Source organism: Phaseolus vulgaris, chromosome 2 (assembly GCF_000499845.2).
Source record: "Phaseolus vulgaris cultivar G19833 chromosome 2, P. vulgaris v2.0, whole genome shotgun sequence".
NCBI lineage: Eukaryota > Viridiplantae > Streptophyta > Magnoliopsida > Fabales > Fabaceae > Phaseolus > Phaseolus vulgaris.
In genome coordinates, this window is record NC_023758.2 from 37,444,194 (window position 1) to 37,461,234 (window position 17,041).

The following is a 17,041-nucleotide window of genomic DNA, read 5'->3' on the forward strand; positions in this document are numbered from 1 at the left end:
TTGTCATTCACATGCATAGCCTTCGAAACATAATAAAAGGCTGCAAAATAAAACAGATTTTGTATTTTATTGTCCTAGTAGAAAGTACTTTTTTTGTATTTTTTTTAAAATTATTGTGTTTCTTATACATATTTTATATTTAAAACTCAAAATTATTCAAAAATATCTTTAATTTTGATATATTTTTTATTCTAGTCTTAATATTTTGGTTTATTTAAATTAAAATGTTAATATTTAGTAATAATGGATTATGATTTGTTTATAACGGAAATTTCTTTGTAATAAACAAATGATTTTTTTAATTTGAGTGAAAATAGATTCGATAACATCTCATTTTTTTATCTCATTTTTGTTTGAACGAGAATTTGCTTAAGTGATAATGAGTGTAGAACTTATTGTACCAGTTTGAGTGAGAAAGGTCTCAATTAAACGAAAAATGAAAAATATCGAAAAAATTTCTCATATATCTTTACATTTAAATTTGTATTATGACATCAAATTAACATCTCTTGACTCATAATTGCAGGGTTACTCTCAAAAAGCTACTTTGTAAACCTATATAAGTATATATTCATTATCTCTAAATCAAGTCATTCAAAATCAAATAATCAATACTCAATCAATTTTTATACCTCAAAGATTCACAATACGATTCAACATTCATACTCTCATTGAAACCTTTACAATCTTAAACAAAATGAATTTAATAACTTATTCATATCTAAATCAACATATATTATACATAATTCAGAATAGATCTTCTAATTTATAGTTAAAATTTAAACTAACTTTCCTTACCTGATTTTGAGCATGTGCTCATTAAGAGTTCCAACTTCTACAAGACCCATTGACAACTTAATCTGTACCACAAAATTCTGATAATTTTTTTTTAACTATATCACTAGAATTATGAACTAACCGTGACTAATCTTAAAGCTAAAATCTTTATATATAAAAACCAAAAACTTATAATAAAGACAAACATAACCACATCAAAACTAACTAGAGAGAACAGAAAAGAAAAAATAAATAACTTAATATTCTACATATATATTTATTTTAACAGTTCAGTATGTCACATATCCTCTAAGTTTATTTTTTATCCATATAAGACTCCACTAATATAAATTATTTTTTCTCATATCTATTATAAACATAAACTTTCTACACATGCATATTCAAGCTATCATCTTTATTTTATATACATTATTTTTTGTAATTAATAAAAAAACCTCAATATTACTTATTTTCATTAAAATGTACTGAATTGAAATGCTCGTTGCCAACAAAGTACAACCACTATTTCAACTATGCAGCTTTAACAACTTTTATCTTTTTGAATAAAAAGTGTACAGATCCTGCCTATAAAATATACTGTTTTGCAAGATTTAATTAACTTTATTTGCTATTTAAATTTGATTCTGAGTACGAAACTATTACAGAAAATAAACTATATTTACTGTTTAAATTTGATTCTGAGTACGAAACTATTACAGAAAAAAACTTATGTTTTCTTATAACAAAATTATATGTTCTCTTTTAAAAAAGATGATGCCATTTATGTTTTTTTTTAATTTTAAATTTGGATCTAGTAAAATAAAATTAGTTGAGAAAAAATTCAATGACACTTTAATTCATGAAACATTACATAATTGAAATTTAGTTTCTAATAATTTTAAACTCTAAAGTCTAAAAAATTATTTAATCTTTAATGTATTGCATAATTTTAATGTAGATTAATTTTTAAATTTTATTTCATATTTTGTAAGCAGAACTGGTTTAGGATTTTGGTTATATTATGTATGATTCCTTAAAAAACACTTTTATTCATTAATATTACTATAATCAATGATAAACTATGCATAAATCTTAATTTTCCACTTTTAATATATGTAATCTTAAAAGTTTCAATAATTAAATTGCAATTCACAGGTTTAAAAAGCAAAATACATATTTATTAAAAGAAAAAAGAAAAAAAGAGTGCATGACAGAAAACAGAGTATAACTATTGGGGTACACCTGTCTGAGCATAGACACCGAAGGGCTAAGGAGGAGGACACCTGTGACCTGAAGACTGCCCTTGGATTTAAGGGTAAGTAACCCCTGCCCTCTCCTCTATCTCCACGCCTACATAGCCCCACACCCTTCTCTCTCTCTTCACTCATTATGTTACTTTCATGTCATATACCCTAACGATTCACTCTCCCTACCTCGTGGCCTAACAAAGAACCAATTTTTTCCTTCAAATTTTACTCCTTTCGTCGCCATTGTCACTCATGGGAGATGGGTGCGTGATTCAGGCCACACCCACTTCTAACAAGAAGAATAAGAAGAAGAACAAGAACAGGGGTCGCACCAAGAAGAAGATGACCCACGACCAGCTTCTCGCCTTCAAGTTCGTCAGTGACTGGGTATTTTTGGATCACCCTTCTGCTTCATCATCATCTTCTTCTCCTTCTGCTGCTTCCTGTGTTGTCGATGATTTTGGGGTGCAGAAGCCTGTGGGAAGAGGTGGGGAGAAACTCGTCTTTGAATTGCATTCACACTCCAAATTCAGTGATGGCTTCTTCTCCCCTTCCAAGGTTATTGAGAGAGCTCACATCAATGGCGTAAGTTTCAATCTTCGTCTCACTTTTCAGATCTTTTTTTTTAATCATACAAAGTTGTGTTTTTTATTTATTTTATTTTATACTAACTTGCTTGAGTGTGATTGGGAAGTGTCTTTTGGAACAAACTTCCAAAGCAGTTAGTTACCTTCCTATTGGATTTATTTCAAGGTAGTTATTGTTCATAAGCAGAAATAAGACTAGATATTAGAATGAAGTCAGATGAATGTGAGTTTGTGTTGTGAGTTTGTTAGTGTCCTGACAGATGAGAGTTAGGTTGCTCTCTCTTGTTGTCTTTTGCACAAACTTTTCATTTTGGTATTATCCCCCAAACCAAAGAATCAGAGTCAGAACATGGATTAGTATTTATATATTATCTGAGATTTTCTTGAAATATGGGCATCTTCAACCAATATGCTTTCTAAATATCCCTTTGTTTATTTAATGAGGATACTTGAGAGATGGTATGGCTCATAGAAAGTCAACTGAAATTTAAGGCCAATGCAGTTTGTTTATGGATTGAGTTTTTTCAGTTAATTCAAAATTCCTGTTTGCCCATGATAGTGAAAGAGGATTGCCTAAGGGATCCCCTGGTGTTCATAGGGTTACCCTTTTTAGTGGTAGGCTCTTTTTTAATTAATATTATTTACTCATAACAGGTGAAAGTTCTTGCTCTGACAGATCATGACACTATGGCAGGCATTCCTGAAGCTGTAGAGTCAGCTCGGAAATATGGCATCAAGATTATCCCAGGTGTTGAAATTAGTTCCATATTTTCTCCAAGGTAATTTTTATTTTTAAATATCACATATTCTTGATGCTTGTTAATTGAATTTACACTTATGTTATTTTGTCTCTTCTCTTCCCTCTATAAAGAGATGGAAAGAAGAAAAATTATAAACTTAAATTGTGAAAATCAATTAAAGCTTAATATCTACATCACGTCTAATACATGCAAATCCACTGGCAGGGGAGACTCTGAATTAGAGGAACCAGTTCACATTTTAGCATATTACAGCAGTATTGGACCATCAAGGTTTGAGGAGCTGGACAAGTTTCTATCGAATATAAGGGATGGACGTTTTCTTCGTGCAAAGAACATTGTCTTAAAACTGAACAAGCTCAAATTGCCTCTTAAATGGGAGCATGTTTGCAGGATTGCTGGCAAGGGGGTTGCCCCTGGAAGACTTCATGTGGCCCGGGCCATGGTTGAGGCAGGTTGTGTAGAAAATCTTAGACAAGCCTTTGCTCGGTATCTTTTCGATGGGGGACCCGCTTACTCCAAGTAATATTGCATTGTTTGGTCTTGTAGGTTGTTACTATTTGTGTGGTTAGGGAAAATGGTTAAGGATGTTAACATTGTGTTTCAGGGGAAGTGAGCCTCTGGCGGAGGAAGCAGTAAAAATGATTTGTCATACTGGGGGTGTTGCTGTTCTGGCTCATCCATGGGCATTAAAACATCCAGTTCCCATAGTCAGGAGGTTAAAAGAAGCTGGTCTTCATGGGATGGAGGTCCACAAAAGTGATGGAAAGCTGGCAGGTACATGCATGCTCTGTACAAAACTTTTCTCATTTGCTTGATCATTAAAATGATGTTGTTGCATAGTTTAGGATTATTCAGATATACTCCAAAACAGTTCTTTCCAACCACACCTCCCACTTGCCCTATTCCACTGTTTTCATCATCTGAACTACCTTGTGTAAAGTTAATTCCACTATGGGAGAGAAAAACTCATCACTGTCAACTTTGGTGTTAGCACATTAAATTGTAGTCTAACTGACAAGATTATCCACATCTAATCATAAGACAAACAGTATGAACACTGAAAGCATTCATTTAACAAACTGCATTTCACGAGGTCACAGTTGTGTGATGGGAATCATATGATCAGGTACAAATAGAAACAAAATCCTAGTAAAGTCTTGCATGTTAATTCTTGGTCTTGGTTTGCAGCATATAGTGACTTGGCTGATGCTTATGGGCTTTTAAAGATTGGAGGGTCAGACTATCATGGGAGAGGAGGGCACAATGAATCTGAGCTGGGAAGTGTGAACCTTCCTGTACTAGTGTTGCATGACTTCCTTAAGGTAGCTCGACCTATCTGGTGCAATGCCATCAGGGAGATAATAGAGTGTTATGCTGAGGAACCCTCTGATTCTAACCTAGCAACAATTACAAGGTTTGGGACAACCCGCATTTTAAAGGGAGCTTCACCCTTGAGTTGTGGACAGGACTTGATTGATCATTGTTTACCTCTCTGGTTGTCTAGCCAGGAGATGCAAAATGCTGAGTTTGAAGCTATCAAGTTAAAGCTTTCCAATGGTTCAGTTAATCAGGAAGGAATTCAGGTTCTCTTAGAGACTAAATAGTAGTTGTGTAACTTGTGTATGCCACACTAATCATTCCCATTATTGTTGTTAGTTAATCTTAATATAATTTTGTTAGTCAAGTTCAATTTGTCTATTGATTCTTTTGAAAATTTTCCATGATCATTGAGCAAACATTCCCCATATTATTGCTTGTTTTATCTTCTATCACTGATGTATTTTTCTTTTTCTTAATGCAAATTTGTCAAAAAAAGATTGTATGTACGAAAGTTGAAACAGGAGGCTTCTTATTCTGAATAGTTTGTGTGAGCTTTTAATGAATACGAGAGCAGCAAGTGATCAAAATTTGAATCAGTTCGAAAGAAGACATTTAAAAAAATTACGAATAGCTGGTCCAGTAGTTTATTGGTCGTTGTAGTTTCTAAAAGGGAGCTTGTAGGAGCAGAAGATGATCACAAGATGAAGTGCTAGCCATTGTTGAGCACCAAAAAGAAAAGCAAAACTACTAATTCATGAAAGTGAGGGTGAAAAAAAAATCATATTTTTTTTAGTATTTAGGTTACATAAAAGATTGAGATTCTTAGATGAATCTTACATGACACGTGAAGAAATTGTGATTAACTATAATAAATTATAATTATTTTTTCTAACCCACTTTGTTGAAAACGTAAAAAAAACCAATTATCTTTTCGGAAAGATATTTAAAGATAGATTTTTCCTTAACTATAAATAGAGAATGTTCGACTTTAAAGGAATAAATATTTTCTTGCGACATTTTGCTATCGATAAAAAAGAAAATCAACAACTTAAAATATAAACGTTAGCCCATGTTTTATAGTAAAAAAAAGTAAAAAAAATAAAATATAATATTTAAATGGCATGTCCTTTTAACATTAAGGATTAAAGATTATAACTAGGAATTTTGGTATAAAATTTAAACACATCATGTATCCCTTAGAATTAATAATAGTTGAAGGATACTTATAGATTTGTTGGCATGTTACGTTAGAATATTTTGTGGTCTTCTATGGTTTGGTGTATTTTATTTCTCTAAAATATATTTGAATGCATGCCTTTGTATATTTATTTTTACAAATTCAATTAGTTTATAAGTGATCAAATTTGTATTTTCGAAATCACCTTGTATTTATTTATTTATTGGATTAAACCTAGTAGTAAGAGATCACAATAAACAATAACACCTTCGGATCGATATTATAAATTGAATGATTAATAATCTTCTTAAATGATGGAATATCATAACTATATATGGCAGAGTTTTAGTTTATGATAAAGTTAGACGAAAAGTTAAAGACATTTTCATATAAAAAATTGCAAACTCGTACTATGTTTAGTGATGCTAATGTGAATGGACTCGTATTAACATGATTTAACTTAGATAATTTAAGAATATCTTTATCATTATACAAAGAGGATAAATAAATTTCAAAAAATAAATAAAACTCAATCAACAAAGTGGGAGAATATTAGATTTTTTTTTAATTAAAATGGTTTAGTATATTTTATTTTCTTAGAATAGAATGTATAACCTGAGATATTTATCTAGATGAGCTCGTTAATTAGCAGATGATAAAATTTAGAGTTTAGAAATATCACAAAATGTCTACTTATTTGGTCAAATTCAATTATCAATCTTGTGTTGAAGTTATGGTATGACCTAATATTATATTATGATTAAAGGTTAGTTATCTTTCTATTTAGAGAAGGATAAAATATTTTATTGACTCATGTTCTCTTAGGAACTATAATTTAATTCAGTAATATAAACTATACATTTTGTGAAAATCATTATCAATAAAGTATTAGACTTGTCTGATTTATATAATTATAAAATTATATCTACTTACATTAATATATTAGATGGATGTTGAAATGAAACTTTTGTGTTCTACAATCTCATTTAGTTACATCATAACAGTTGAATTAGTAAGTCAAATAACAGAGTCATGTATTAAATCCTTCAAAAACAGGGACATTTTATTATGTTTACAAGCAAATAAAACATAACTTAAATTTAGAATCAAATAAAAACTATCTCATTGCATTGAATCACAAATCCAAACAACAATCTTACATTATATCATGTCTAAAGATCAGAATCTAGTTGTCCAAATAAAGATTATTGGAAGCATTTCAATATTTTAATTAATGATAATTAAAGTTGCAGTGTGCAATATGAAAGTGAGAAGTTAACTTTATTGGAAAACCCTAAATATATTTGCTGCTATTTACATTTTTTTTTCACTGATTTTTAAATTCTTAAATACTCATTTTTTAAATGACTTAAATAGGATTAGTGGTGAATTTGATTTAGGTATTTGTAAGAAAAAAAAATCATTTTTCACCCCCTCTTAAATTAAAAATTATATCCTACACTAATTAATTATTTGTGTTGAGCTAAAGATAAAGTTATAAGTGGCAACTACTAATATTTATGATAATATGTGAATTTTTAAATTTCTTTAAAATATATAAAGTAAACGTTATTTGTTAATTTTAAAATAAATATTAAGTAACAAAACTTATGATTTCAAGTTTTAGAGCGGTAAAAATCAAAGAAAATATTTAACAAGACTAAAACTAAATTCCCCTTATTATATAAAGATTAGAAACAGTAATTTCAAATTTTAAATAAACTATAACATAATTGAATTTATTAAAATTCTCTTTATTTTAAAATTATGTTAATTCTGATTCTATTATCTATTTCCTCCACCCTAAAATACTCAATCTATTATTTTCTATTAAATTATTTAGAAATTTACAATAGTTATAAAGCACGGAATAATTTTTAAGTGTTTAGAAGTAAACTATTTTATTAAAAAAAATGATGTTAAATTAAAATCTACGTTTATAGGATTTTTCCGAACTTTTTTTTATTCAAGTAAATATTGTCGTTTTAATCGGTAAACTTTGAGCAAGATTGAAACTTTCTTAATTAATTTAATTTACAATTTATCTTAATTAAAAATGGATAGATGGAAGTTGACTAATTTTAAAGAATGGAGAAACTTAAATTAACCTATAAAATTGAAGTAACAAGCATTCACAATCTAAACTAAATAGACTATAAATATAATTAAGTAAAAATTTATATGAGATAGTTGCTTGGTATAAGAAGCATTTGAAACATTTCTCATTCGTATCAAATAGCATTGCTGCCCTAGAATCATGAACAATAACAAAGTAGTTAGGAAAAGGGAGAAAAGATTAAAATCCTAACTCAACAGTTTCAAATTCTTCAGTTCAATGAAAATATTGGCAAAGATTACAACGTAGTTGTGCTAGCAATACAAGAACCGTATGTTATGCATAATCAACCATTTCATGTACTATGCAGGAAAAATATCTAAAAGATCCCAATAAACTCTCTGCATTCCTCATCTTCATCCTGTAATATTAAAAAGCCATCAAAATAGCAACTGAAATGAAATTGCTACATCTGAATGAAAAATCATGATCCAAAAATACATTTCATGCATCAACTGAATCTACAGCTCTGCTTAACCCTTGGCATCATGTGCATATGCTGCCACATTATAAACTATACTCAATGCACCACCCAACCAAGTACGTCAAAAGAAGACTCAATTAGGAAATTTGAGCACTCATGCAGAATGTGACCAAATCATGTATATTTTCCAATCTCCATCTTCTTTTTGATTGTTCTCTGACCATAATATATTGATGAATCTATGATCCCTGCAACGGTAAATATACCTGCCAGAAAGGTTCAGATTAAATTTTAATCAGTTGGGTAACATGAAAACATAGACGTCCCTAATGTAAAGGACAAGTGGATTATGAATAGCAAAAACATTAAGTGCTACTATTCCTAGTTCAGGCTGGCTACAAATTACACTATTTTCATTTAGAGCTTAATTTTGATACATTGTGTTATTGTAAAGATACTTATGCCGTCTACTAATCAGAAATCATTTTAGATATAACTTTTAAAATGATTGGTCCAAAAGTTCATAACTTTTAATCATATGACAAAAGTTTATTCGAAATTAATTTTTCACTGTTATCTTTCCCAGGCAGGATATGATAGAAAGAACAAGGAATTACCTCCAATAATTGCACAAACATTGGTTAGGAAATGTAAGAATGGAATGTGTTCCTCTTTAAAGTTGACCTGCAACATAAAACATATCAATTTAAGATCCAATGCACATCTTCTTTAACTTGCACTACAATATGCTTCAACAGAACTATGAAGTTGGGTTCAACAATAACTCTGTGCCACCTTAAAATTATCACTAAAGTAGGAGAGGGATCACAATCCTCAATATATCTGAATTCAGTCAGAGCCACAAAGTGACTCTGAATATCTTGCACTCATTGATAACGCAAAACCAGAATAATATGTTTAATCAGTATCTTAGGTTCAAGAAACTGATACCGTTGGCAAATTATGTACAATGAAAAAATGAAGTTTTGACTTGTGCAAGTGCTCTTATTTCGCAGCATTTTAAAGAACCATTGGACTCGGGCAGTGATAATCGTGTCTACACAAAGACACTGCACGTTATTTTCATCCTGTGAACATATTCCACTGAGATTTTCATCCAGGTCATCCTATCAATGTAACAACTTCGCACCTCTAGAAACAAACCTGAACAATCACTAGCTAAATACAAAATCTTGCATTTTCTTCCTATTTCCCTACACTTACACCCTACGGGTGTTTTCAAGTTGTTCTACATAGTGAGAAGATTTTGATAAAATTATCTTCGGTTTGTGAGGTTTTAGAGATCTAGTTACTCCAAAATTTTTAAGTTTAAGTATTGATTTTGTATTAGATTACAATGGAGATGGATAAGGCTTAACAGTGAAATGTGCCTGCCCAATATCCATTCACTGTATGAGGAAATGTTTAAAAGGTTATCTTACAGGAAAAACTGAGACTAATGCATGCTGGCTGTATGAAACTAAAGAAGAAAAATACAAACTTCAAGTGCAGTCAAGGGAAGAAGAAAAAACATCAACATTATATGCAATTTGCTAGCAAAATTGGGCAATTTTACCTTAATTGGGGATATGTCATAAAAGAAGAAAACTCCAGGAACTGCAACACCCAATTCTGAACTCTTGAAATGCTCAGTCACGGAATACTGTGCAATAACATTTATTATGTTAAGTAGATATTATCCAATGAATCGTGAAATGACAGCATGTTCATAGTATTAACAATACCTGATTTGAATGGATAACACGACCTCTGATGTCTGTGTATATTGTAGGGACCACCTGCAATGAGGACAAAGACACGTGCCCAAACAAGCATCAAGCTAGAGCATAATAGCATGCACAATATTCAAGCAGTTAGAAGAAAGCATAAATGATGCAATAATTTGAAGCAAATATTCAAAACGTTTTTGCTGGTTCTCTCGTAGCTTTGGCAAGACAAATACTAGAATAGACTAAAGTTTGTAAATACAGTATACTAAAAGAAAAAAGAAAACATAAAAAATGCAATATCATCGTTTAAGAAGTGCACCTACAAGAGATAATGATAATAACATAATACAGATCCATAATAGTAATGAGTTCATTATCATTATGAAAACTTGATAGTTGGTAAGTTTCCACAAAAGTATCAGTACAACAAAAAAATGTGACATAATAGTCAAATAAATTAATTGGATTTAACATCATCATTGAGCAATCACTTGATAAACTTAACATTCAAACAAAATCTTTAATTAGGAATATATTCCCTGATATCACTAACCTTTATGAAATACTGGTACATGCCATGAGTTGGTCCTTGCACCCACTTTACCCTGCAAAGGATTAGAAGGAGAAAAAAAAATTAGAAGACTTTCAAATGGTTAAGGGAAGAAAAATTTTGTCACGATTTTTTTAAAAGGCTATCATTTAATGAGTATAATACATGACAAAATAACTTTGCAATCATGGTAAAATTAAATGCTCAGAGAGTAAAGAAAGGGAAAAATAAATTAACAATTTGCTGCTTCTTCAAAAAAAGTTCATTGCAAGGCTTCATTGTAGCAAAATATGAAAATTGAAGTCCGTATGTATGTGTATTGTAGATATAAAACCAATCTTAAACCTTTACCTAACAGCTTAACTCTTAGGTAGAGTTGGTCCTTAAAATGTATTGCACATGAGTGGGCAATAGTTACTTCAAATTTTATTAGGTACATCATAATTAAGAGTTCTCTCCCCTTCGATTGTATTTTGCATTTTCAATACAAACGTACTCTATTGAAACCAATACAAAAGTCAGAGGTTACAATTTCAAGACAATAAGAATAATAGTTGTAGTGCAGTTATAACTTATAAGCCAATGGATGTTTTACAATCAAAAGCCTGTTACCCTGGTTTCAGCTCTATATGTTGGAGAGAATGGGAAAAACACATTTATTCAATAGCCGAGTGAAAGGTTCATCTCCAAACATTTGCATGCTTCCTTGTTCTCAACAACACAGCTGAACAAGGGTAACAAACAAATGACATCTGGCCTACCTTATACGTGATGTTATGGCTTAGTCATCAAATCTGTTACAATCTGGTTGTTTATTATTTTTTAAGATTTCAAAAGGTCATCTGGGAGAATGAGAAAACATTTACATCTCATTTTAGTGCCTTGCAAATTGCAATGCAAGGAAACAATGCTTCACAGTGAAAACTGAAAACAAACTATAGTGTTTTACAAGTCAAAGTGTTTTAACTAATATAATGGAAACTTGATTAAGTTTTAATAATAGAGAGGAAAGTAATTTACTTTAGAATCTCATTCTATAGCATTAGATTCAAATTTACAAATCTCAGTATGTGAAAACACATGCCCATGTGCCATCCTTGACACCAGAAAATAAAGGCATCTGCTGGAGAAGAAAATTACCCATCAAGAGGATTTACCAATCCAGGGAAATGGTGACCAAAACTTAATTTGTTGATCCGATGGCTTATCTGCATCATATTTTGAAAATCAACCACGAGATTACAAGGAAAGGGAAATCATAAAAAATATATCAAAGTTTTCAAAATACAATACTTAATTCAGGCAACGGATAATAAAAAAATAGTTCAGTCTTACATTATAATGATTATCTTGTAAAGCAAGCAGATCAGCCAGAAATATAGCAGACTGAAGAAAGCTTTTCCCAGTCGCAAAATGAAAATTTCCTGCCACTTTATTGACTTCAAGAGATCCTTGAATATTGCATCCTTCACCTTCTTCATCCTTTACCCTTTGCACATAACCTTCTCTTTGACACTAAAACAAAACCAAGCATCAGAATGCAATATACCGCCTACAAATTCAAACATGAGGACAAAGTACACAAATCCAGTATAATTAACACAAATGTTGGATTTCATTCAGCCACGAACTCTGAAACACGCTAAATAATGAATCAAGGATCTATAGAATAAGACACAGGGAGCCTTCTCATTGCTGTTAGCTTCCTCATTGCATCCGGAAGTTTTCATAAATTATAATAAATGTTCTTCAGCATCAATATACATAAAACATGTAAAGCCTCACAAGTGTGCATTTGAATCCACAGAAAATTCCAGTGTTTATTGTGATAGAAAGACAGTATCAAGCCAACCTGATCAATCAAATCCATATTTGACAGAGCCCAGCCCTTTTTCCTATATGCTTCACGCACTTCTTCACAGGAATTACAACATTGTTCATCTGTCTGCATGAGAATGAGCAAGAGAGAAACCATAGACATAAAAGAAATTATTAAACAATTGGAAAGTATAATTTGCACTGACATGAAAGTGTACAAATACACAGTAAATCATAAGTTTAGACAGCATATTGAACTACTCAAATGAAGCATCAATTATAATTATTAGATATCTCACATCGGCTAGAGATTAAAGCATTTCATAATATGAGTGCAAATCTCACCTTATAAGCCGATTCTATAAGATTGAGTTAGGTTTAAAATCTACTTCTTAATAATAATCAATTTTAACTTCAAAGCCTTGATACCTAATTTCTACCTTCTTTTTTCCTAAAAGCCTTAAATCCTTAATGCAATTTTTAAAAAAATTCTATAGAACATCAAAGCCTTGACAGTCCCCACAATGACACCAAAACATGTTACGATAGTTACAAAATTATAAGAAAACTTGAGCTACTGTAAGTATATTAAATGGTCAAAAGGTACCTCTTCTGCACCAAAACATGAACCACAATACTTCTCATCATGTCCAAGTCTGCCACCATGTTTCTGTAAGGGTCTCTCAATCTGCATTAGGAAAGATGTACAGGAAACAAAAATGAAAATTCATTATACATGAATTCTGACATTTGTCTTCAAAATCCCTTTGTCTTCCACATGACAAACATAAAAATTTAGTAGAAACAAGGGGTATAAAGACATTTACAACAGTTGACTTTACTTTATGCCAATCATCATTGGTAATGAATTGAAGAGGCAACCAAGATCCAAAAAGAAAATTTCATCAAGGCAAACACAACAGGTGATCGAATACAAATATAAACAACTCATTACTGTGTATAATAACACAGATCAAAATCAAATTATAAAACAATTCAAACTAGAGAACCTTATACTTCCTATAACCACTGAGCAGTAAAAATGACATTATTGACTGGGGAGAACAAACATAATGCTGGAAAAGCAACCAACAAGAAAAATGACCATAGAGACTCAGAAAAACAATGCCAAACTCCAGTCCAAGTAATAAGAGTCTTTTTTGAACAATGAATTACCAATTACATTACAACCATCCAGTCTAAAGGTTCTTTTTGCAGGCAGACACTCAAGATCCCACATAAAAGTCTGTAAGAGCTTCATTCCTTGACAAGCACCAATCATGCTATCATCCATATTCCATTCCTGCCTTGAGTAACAAGCTTATATTTATTTTAAAGTACTTTCACATTAAATATCTGAATATAACAAAGATGATAGCTAACATGAAGAATCTAACTGGCCAAAACCTCTATTCTACTAGTCATCCCTATAAATATAAGAAACACAAGCGCAAAGCCTTTCATTTCCAAGCAGCTCAGTGCAATATTAAGTCATAGCTAACATGGTTCTCTAATACTACAAAAGAGTGAAAGTGTTTCAGGCTAGCATTTCTATTCACAATAATTCCTCTTAATTTGTATTAAAATACAACAAAATATTAAATAAGGTAGCCTTATCTCACAGCAGAGCTTTGGATCTGCCAAAATCTAAATTTTCAATAAAATCTTAAAGTTCAATCTTTTATCATCATTTCTCCTAAAGTTATCATCAATCATCCTTTATAACTTTTAGCTGAACTATCTTCCATTTGATTAACTTTTCCCACATTTCCAAACCACCTTCAGCTAAGTTTAGTCATCTTCTTACTCCAACTTTCTCCCAATTTCCTCCTTTCTTTTATATCCACTCATTTAGCTCAACATTCTGTTCTCGACTATACTTTTCTTTTAAAACCCTAATATTCACTACTATAAAACAACAACAAAGCCTTAACCCATTACGTGAGGTCGGCTAAATAGACCACACCACTCAATTCAGTTAAACTAAAGCTTCAAGAACATTATTTAGCTTAAGATCCCCCAATGATTTCCTCAAATGTCCTTTTTGGTCCCTCAATGGGTGTTACACCAATCTTTCCTTGTATAGAGTCGTTTCATATCCTTTCTTGTATGACCACACATCCATCTTAACATTCTCATTTCTGCTATTCCCACCTTTTTCTCATGCTGTCCTTTTAAAGCCTGGCATTCACTACCATACAGTATAGCTAGACGTGTAGTTGTGGAATAAAACTTGTCTTTCAGTTTTGTAGGTACCTTGCAATCACACCAATAAGCACTACTTTTTTAGTGAACTAAAAATTGGTACATTTAAAGAACTCCTTAGTTTGAAGCTGCATTCATTTGAACATTGCACTAAAGATGTATGTTGCTACCTTTAAAAGTAAATCATAAATAGTGTAAAGGGATGTTAAGAGTAAAATAGATCAAATTCCACCGTAAACACGAAGCAAGCAACCATTATGCAGTAAAAAAGAGCCAAGGTATTTCAGCTAACCTTTGGCGCACCAATTCCATCCTTCCTCTCTTCAATCACATTACCATTAGCATCAATTCTTTTCTTCACTATATTATGTCGCTGCAAATAGAAATAGTGCAGTGTGAATAATAATTAATAACTAACAATGGTATGACCATGAGACTTGGGGAATGATAGATAAAGACGCATAAATATGCAGCTACAATTACAGGAACTGAAAATTATTTGATAAAAAGCTAATTTAAGCAGAACATACTATGTCAAGGTGCTGCTCCCCACTAATATCCATTGCATCTAAACTGAGTATTGAACATCGAACAGCAGGAAAAGTGACATCAAACTGCATTTAAAAGGGAAAAAATAAGTCAAAATTTAGTATTAAAAGGTAAAGTCAATGTTAAAAACACTAATGCTGGAAGACTTAGAGGATGTATGAAGATACAAGGCCAATCAAACAAGAAATATGGTACTTATACAAGTTTTATTGACAGTAAATCACCAAAGTCATTAATTTATTGCAAAATAGTATTATCCAGGAATCATAACATGATTCATAGATTGTACTAGGAATATGAAGATCTGAATAAAACTATAAAAAGTTAAACTGCAAATATAACAACAATAATTACATTGATATGCAAGGTATCTCCTCTTGAAGTATCCACCAAAAGCGTACTCTCTGTAACTGTGTAGAGATATAAATCTGCAATCAAAGGTAACAGATAACATTATTGAAGTTTAATGGGAAAGATAATAGTCACATATGCAGGCAACAAGGTAAATGATTAAGAGAAAAGCCAAACTCGCTCATTTAAAATCACTCAATTTTTTTTCTACGACTGGGTCTATTCCTTTTATCTCTAAATAAAACTACCAAGAGTTAAATATCCATCAAAAAATAATTGCAGAAAATAAGCTTATCTGGATAAAAACTTAAAAGTGTGATATTAGCATTAGACCATCACTGATTTGTGCCAATAATTTAGAACATTACTCGTGTCATACATATCAGGGTTATATTATCACAATACTCTGTGACATGAATCAGTGCACCCAAATCAAAGCCAAACAAACCCTCCTTTACGGAAATCCTTAACATGTCATCAATATTATTGAATCAATGGATCTAGGTCCTTATTGCCTTGGAACTCTCAGCTATCAACCATAAATTTATTATAAACATGGAAATTGCTTGGAAGAGAAAGAGGATGAAAAAAAAAATACCTTTCCTAATTCCTAAGTTCCCTCACCACTCAATGAAAATACAATTCAAATTCAGCTCAATGCAAAAAAATTGTCAAGCACAGGACACAAATAAACACAATTTTCTCAACACCACAAAATCAAATCCCCACTTTAAAATTTCCCACCTTTCCCAACCAGCCAACAAAAAAAAATCAAAATTCCAACAATCAACAAAAATTTAAAGGAAAAGAAATATAAAAACAGGAGATGCAAGCCATACTTAGCTCGGAAAAGAAGAGGAAGAGCATGACGGCGGCGGAAACAACGGTGACGACGCCGCCGGCGAGCGTCCGGCTGTAAAAATCTTCATTGACTTTCGGGTAAGCGTCCAAATTGCGGAGCTTGTTGAAGACTTTATCCATGGATAGTCACCGAAACCTCGCAAGTACCCACCTTTCCGAGAATATTATACAACGAACGGCGCTCCGTCAGCGACGGTGGCCGGAGAATGGCGTGTGGGGAAGGAATGGGTTGTTGAGGAATGAAGAAAGACCGAAGGCAACACGGGATCATATGACCTCTTATTCAAGGTCAATTTAGTCAAACATGCCGTCTAAAACCCCTTTTATTTTTCAAAAACATTTTCTAATGATTGGTAAAAATTGAACATTTTAAATTTGGAAATGAATTCTCAAAACTATATTTAACCGATTAGGGCTATCTAAAGTGGATAAAAAAAAAAACTTTTTGAATTTACGTTTAACAACCACAGATACCGTATTAACTGAATTTTCTTGTTTCTTAAAATATGTTTGCTTCATTGGTGAAAACACAAATCTTTGAAGATTGGTTGTTAATGGGTACAAATTT

General features: G+C 31.5%; 2 protein-coding genes across 2 annotated transcripts; one reads left to right on the forward strand and one right to left on the reverse strand.

Annotated features, from left to right (window-relative positions):
• The first annotated feature begins 1,989 nt into the window (after positions 1-1,989).
• On the forward strand, positions 1,990-5,056 carry LOC137811835 (uncharacterized). Its single transcript, XM_068613691.1, has 5 exons — positions 1,990-2,609; positions 3,266-3,390; positions 3,577-3,891; positions 3,977-4,146; positions 4,561-5,056. The coding sequence occupies exons 1-5, from the start codon at positions 2,277-2,279 to the stop codon at positions 4,974-4,976; spliced, it is 1,359 nt and encodes a 452-aa protein (XP_068469792.1). The 5' UTR covers positions 1,990-2,276; the 3' UTR covers positions 4,977-5,056.
• A 3,109-nt stretch (positions 5,057-8,165) lies between these two features.
• On the reverse strand, positions 8,166-16,903 carry LOC137811836 (uncharacterized). Its single transcript, XM_068613692.1, has 13 exons — positions 16,452-16,903; positions 15,616-15,689; positions 15,243-15,326; positions 15,005-15,085; positions 13,115-13,195; positions 12,542-12,634; positions 12,025-12,204; positions 11,830-11,897; positions 10,693-10,744; positions 10,155-10,208; positions 9,986-10,072; positions 9,027-9,093; positions 8,166-8,675 (listed from the first exon to the last, which is right to left on the reverse strand). The coding sequence occupies exons 1-13, from the start codon at positions 16,591-16,593 to the stop codon at positions 8,584-8,586; spliced, it is 1,155 nt and encodes a 384-aa protein (XP_068469793.1). The 5' UTR covers positions 16,594-16,903; the 3' UTR covers positions 8,166-8,583.
• Between the last annotated feature and the right edge of the window lie 138 nt (positions 16,904-17,041).

What these genes read in the sequence shown, in the direction of transcription:
- LOC137811835 (XM_068613691.1), top strand. Translation starts at nt 2,277, where the DNA reads ATGGGAGATGGGTGCGTGATTCAGGCCACACCCACTTCTAACAAGAAG. An exon ending in AGAGAGCTCACATCAATGGC is followed by an intron (nt 2,610 to 3,265) that starts GTAAGTTTCAAT and finishes TACTCATAACAG; the next exon opens with GTGAAAGTTCTTGCTCTGAC. An exon ending in AAGTGATGGAAAGCTGGCAG is followed by an intron (nt 4,147 to 4,560) that starts GTACATGCATGC and finishes CTTGGTTTGCAG; the next exon opens with CATATAGTGACTTGGCTGAT.
- LOC137811836 (XM_068613692.1), bottom strand. Translation starts at nt 16,593, where the DNA reads ATGGATAAAGTCTTCAACAAGCTCCGCAATTTGGACGCTTACCCGAAA. An exon ending in GGGAGCAGCACCTTGACATA is followed by an intron (nt 15,086 to 15,242) that starts GTATGTTCTGCT and finishes TTCTATTTGCAG; the next exon opens with CGACATAATATAGTGAAGAA. An exon ending in ATGACATATCCCCAATTAAG is followed by an intron (nt 9,094 to 9,985) that starts GTAAAATTGCCC and finishes TTTATGTTGCAG; the next exon opens with GTCAACTTTAAAGAGGAACA.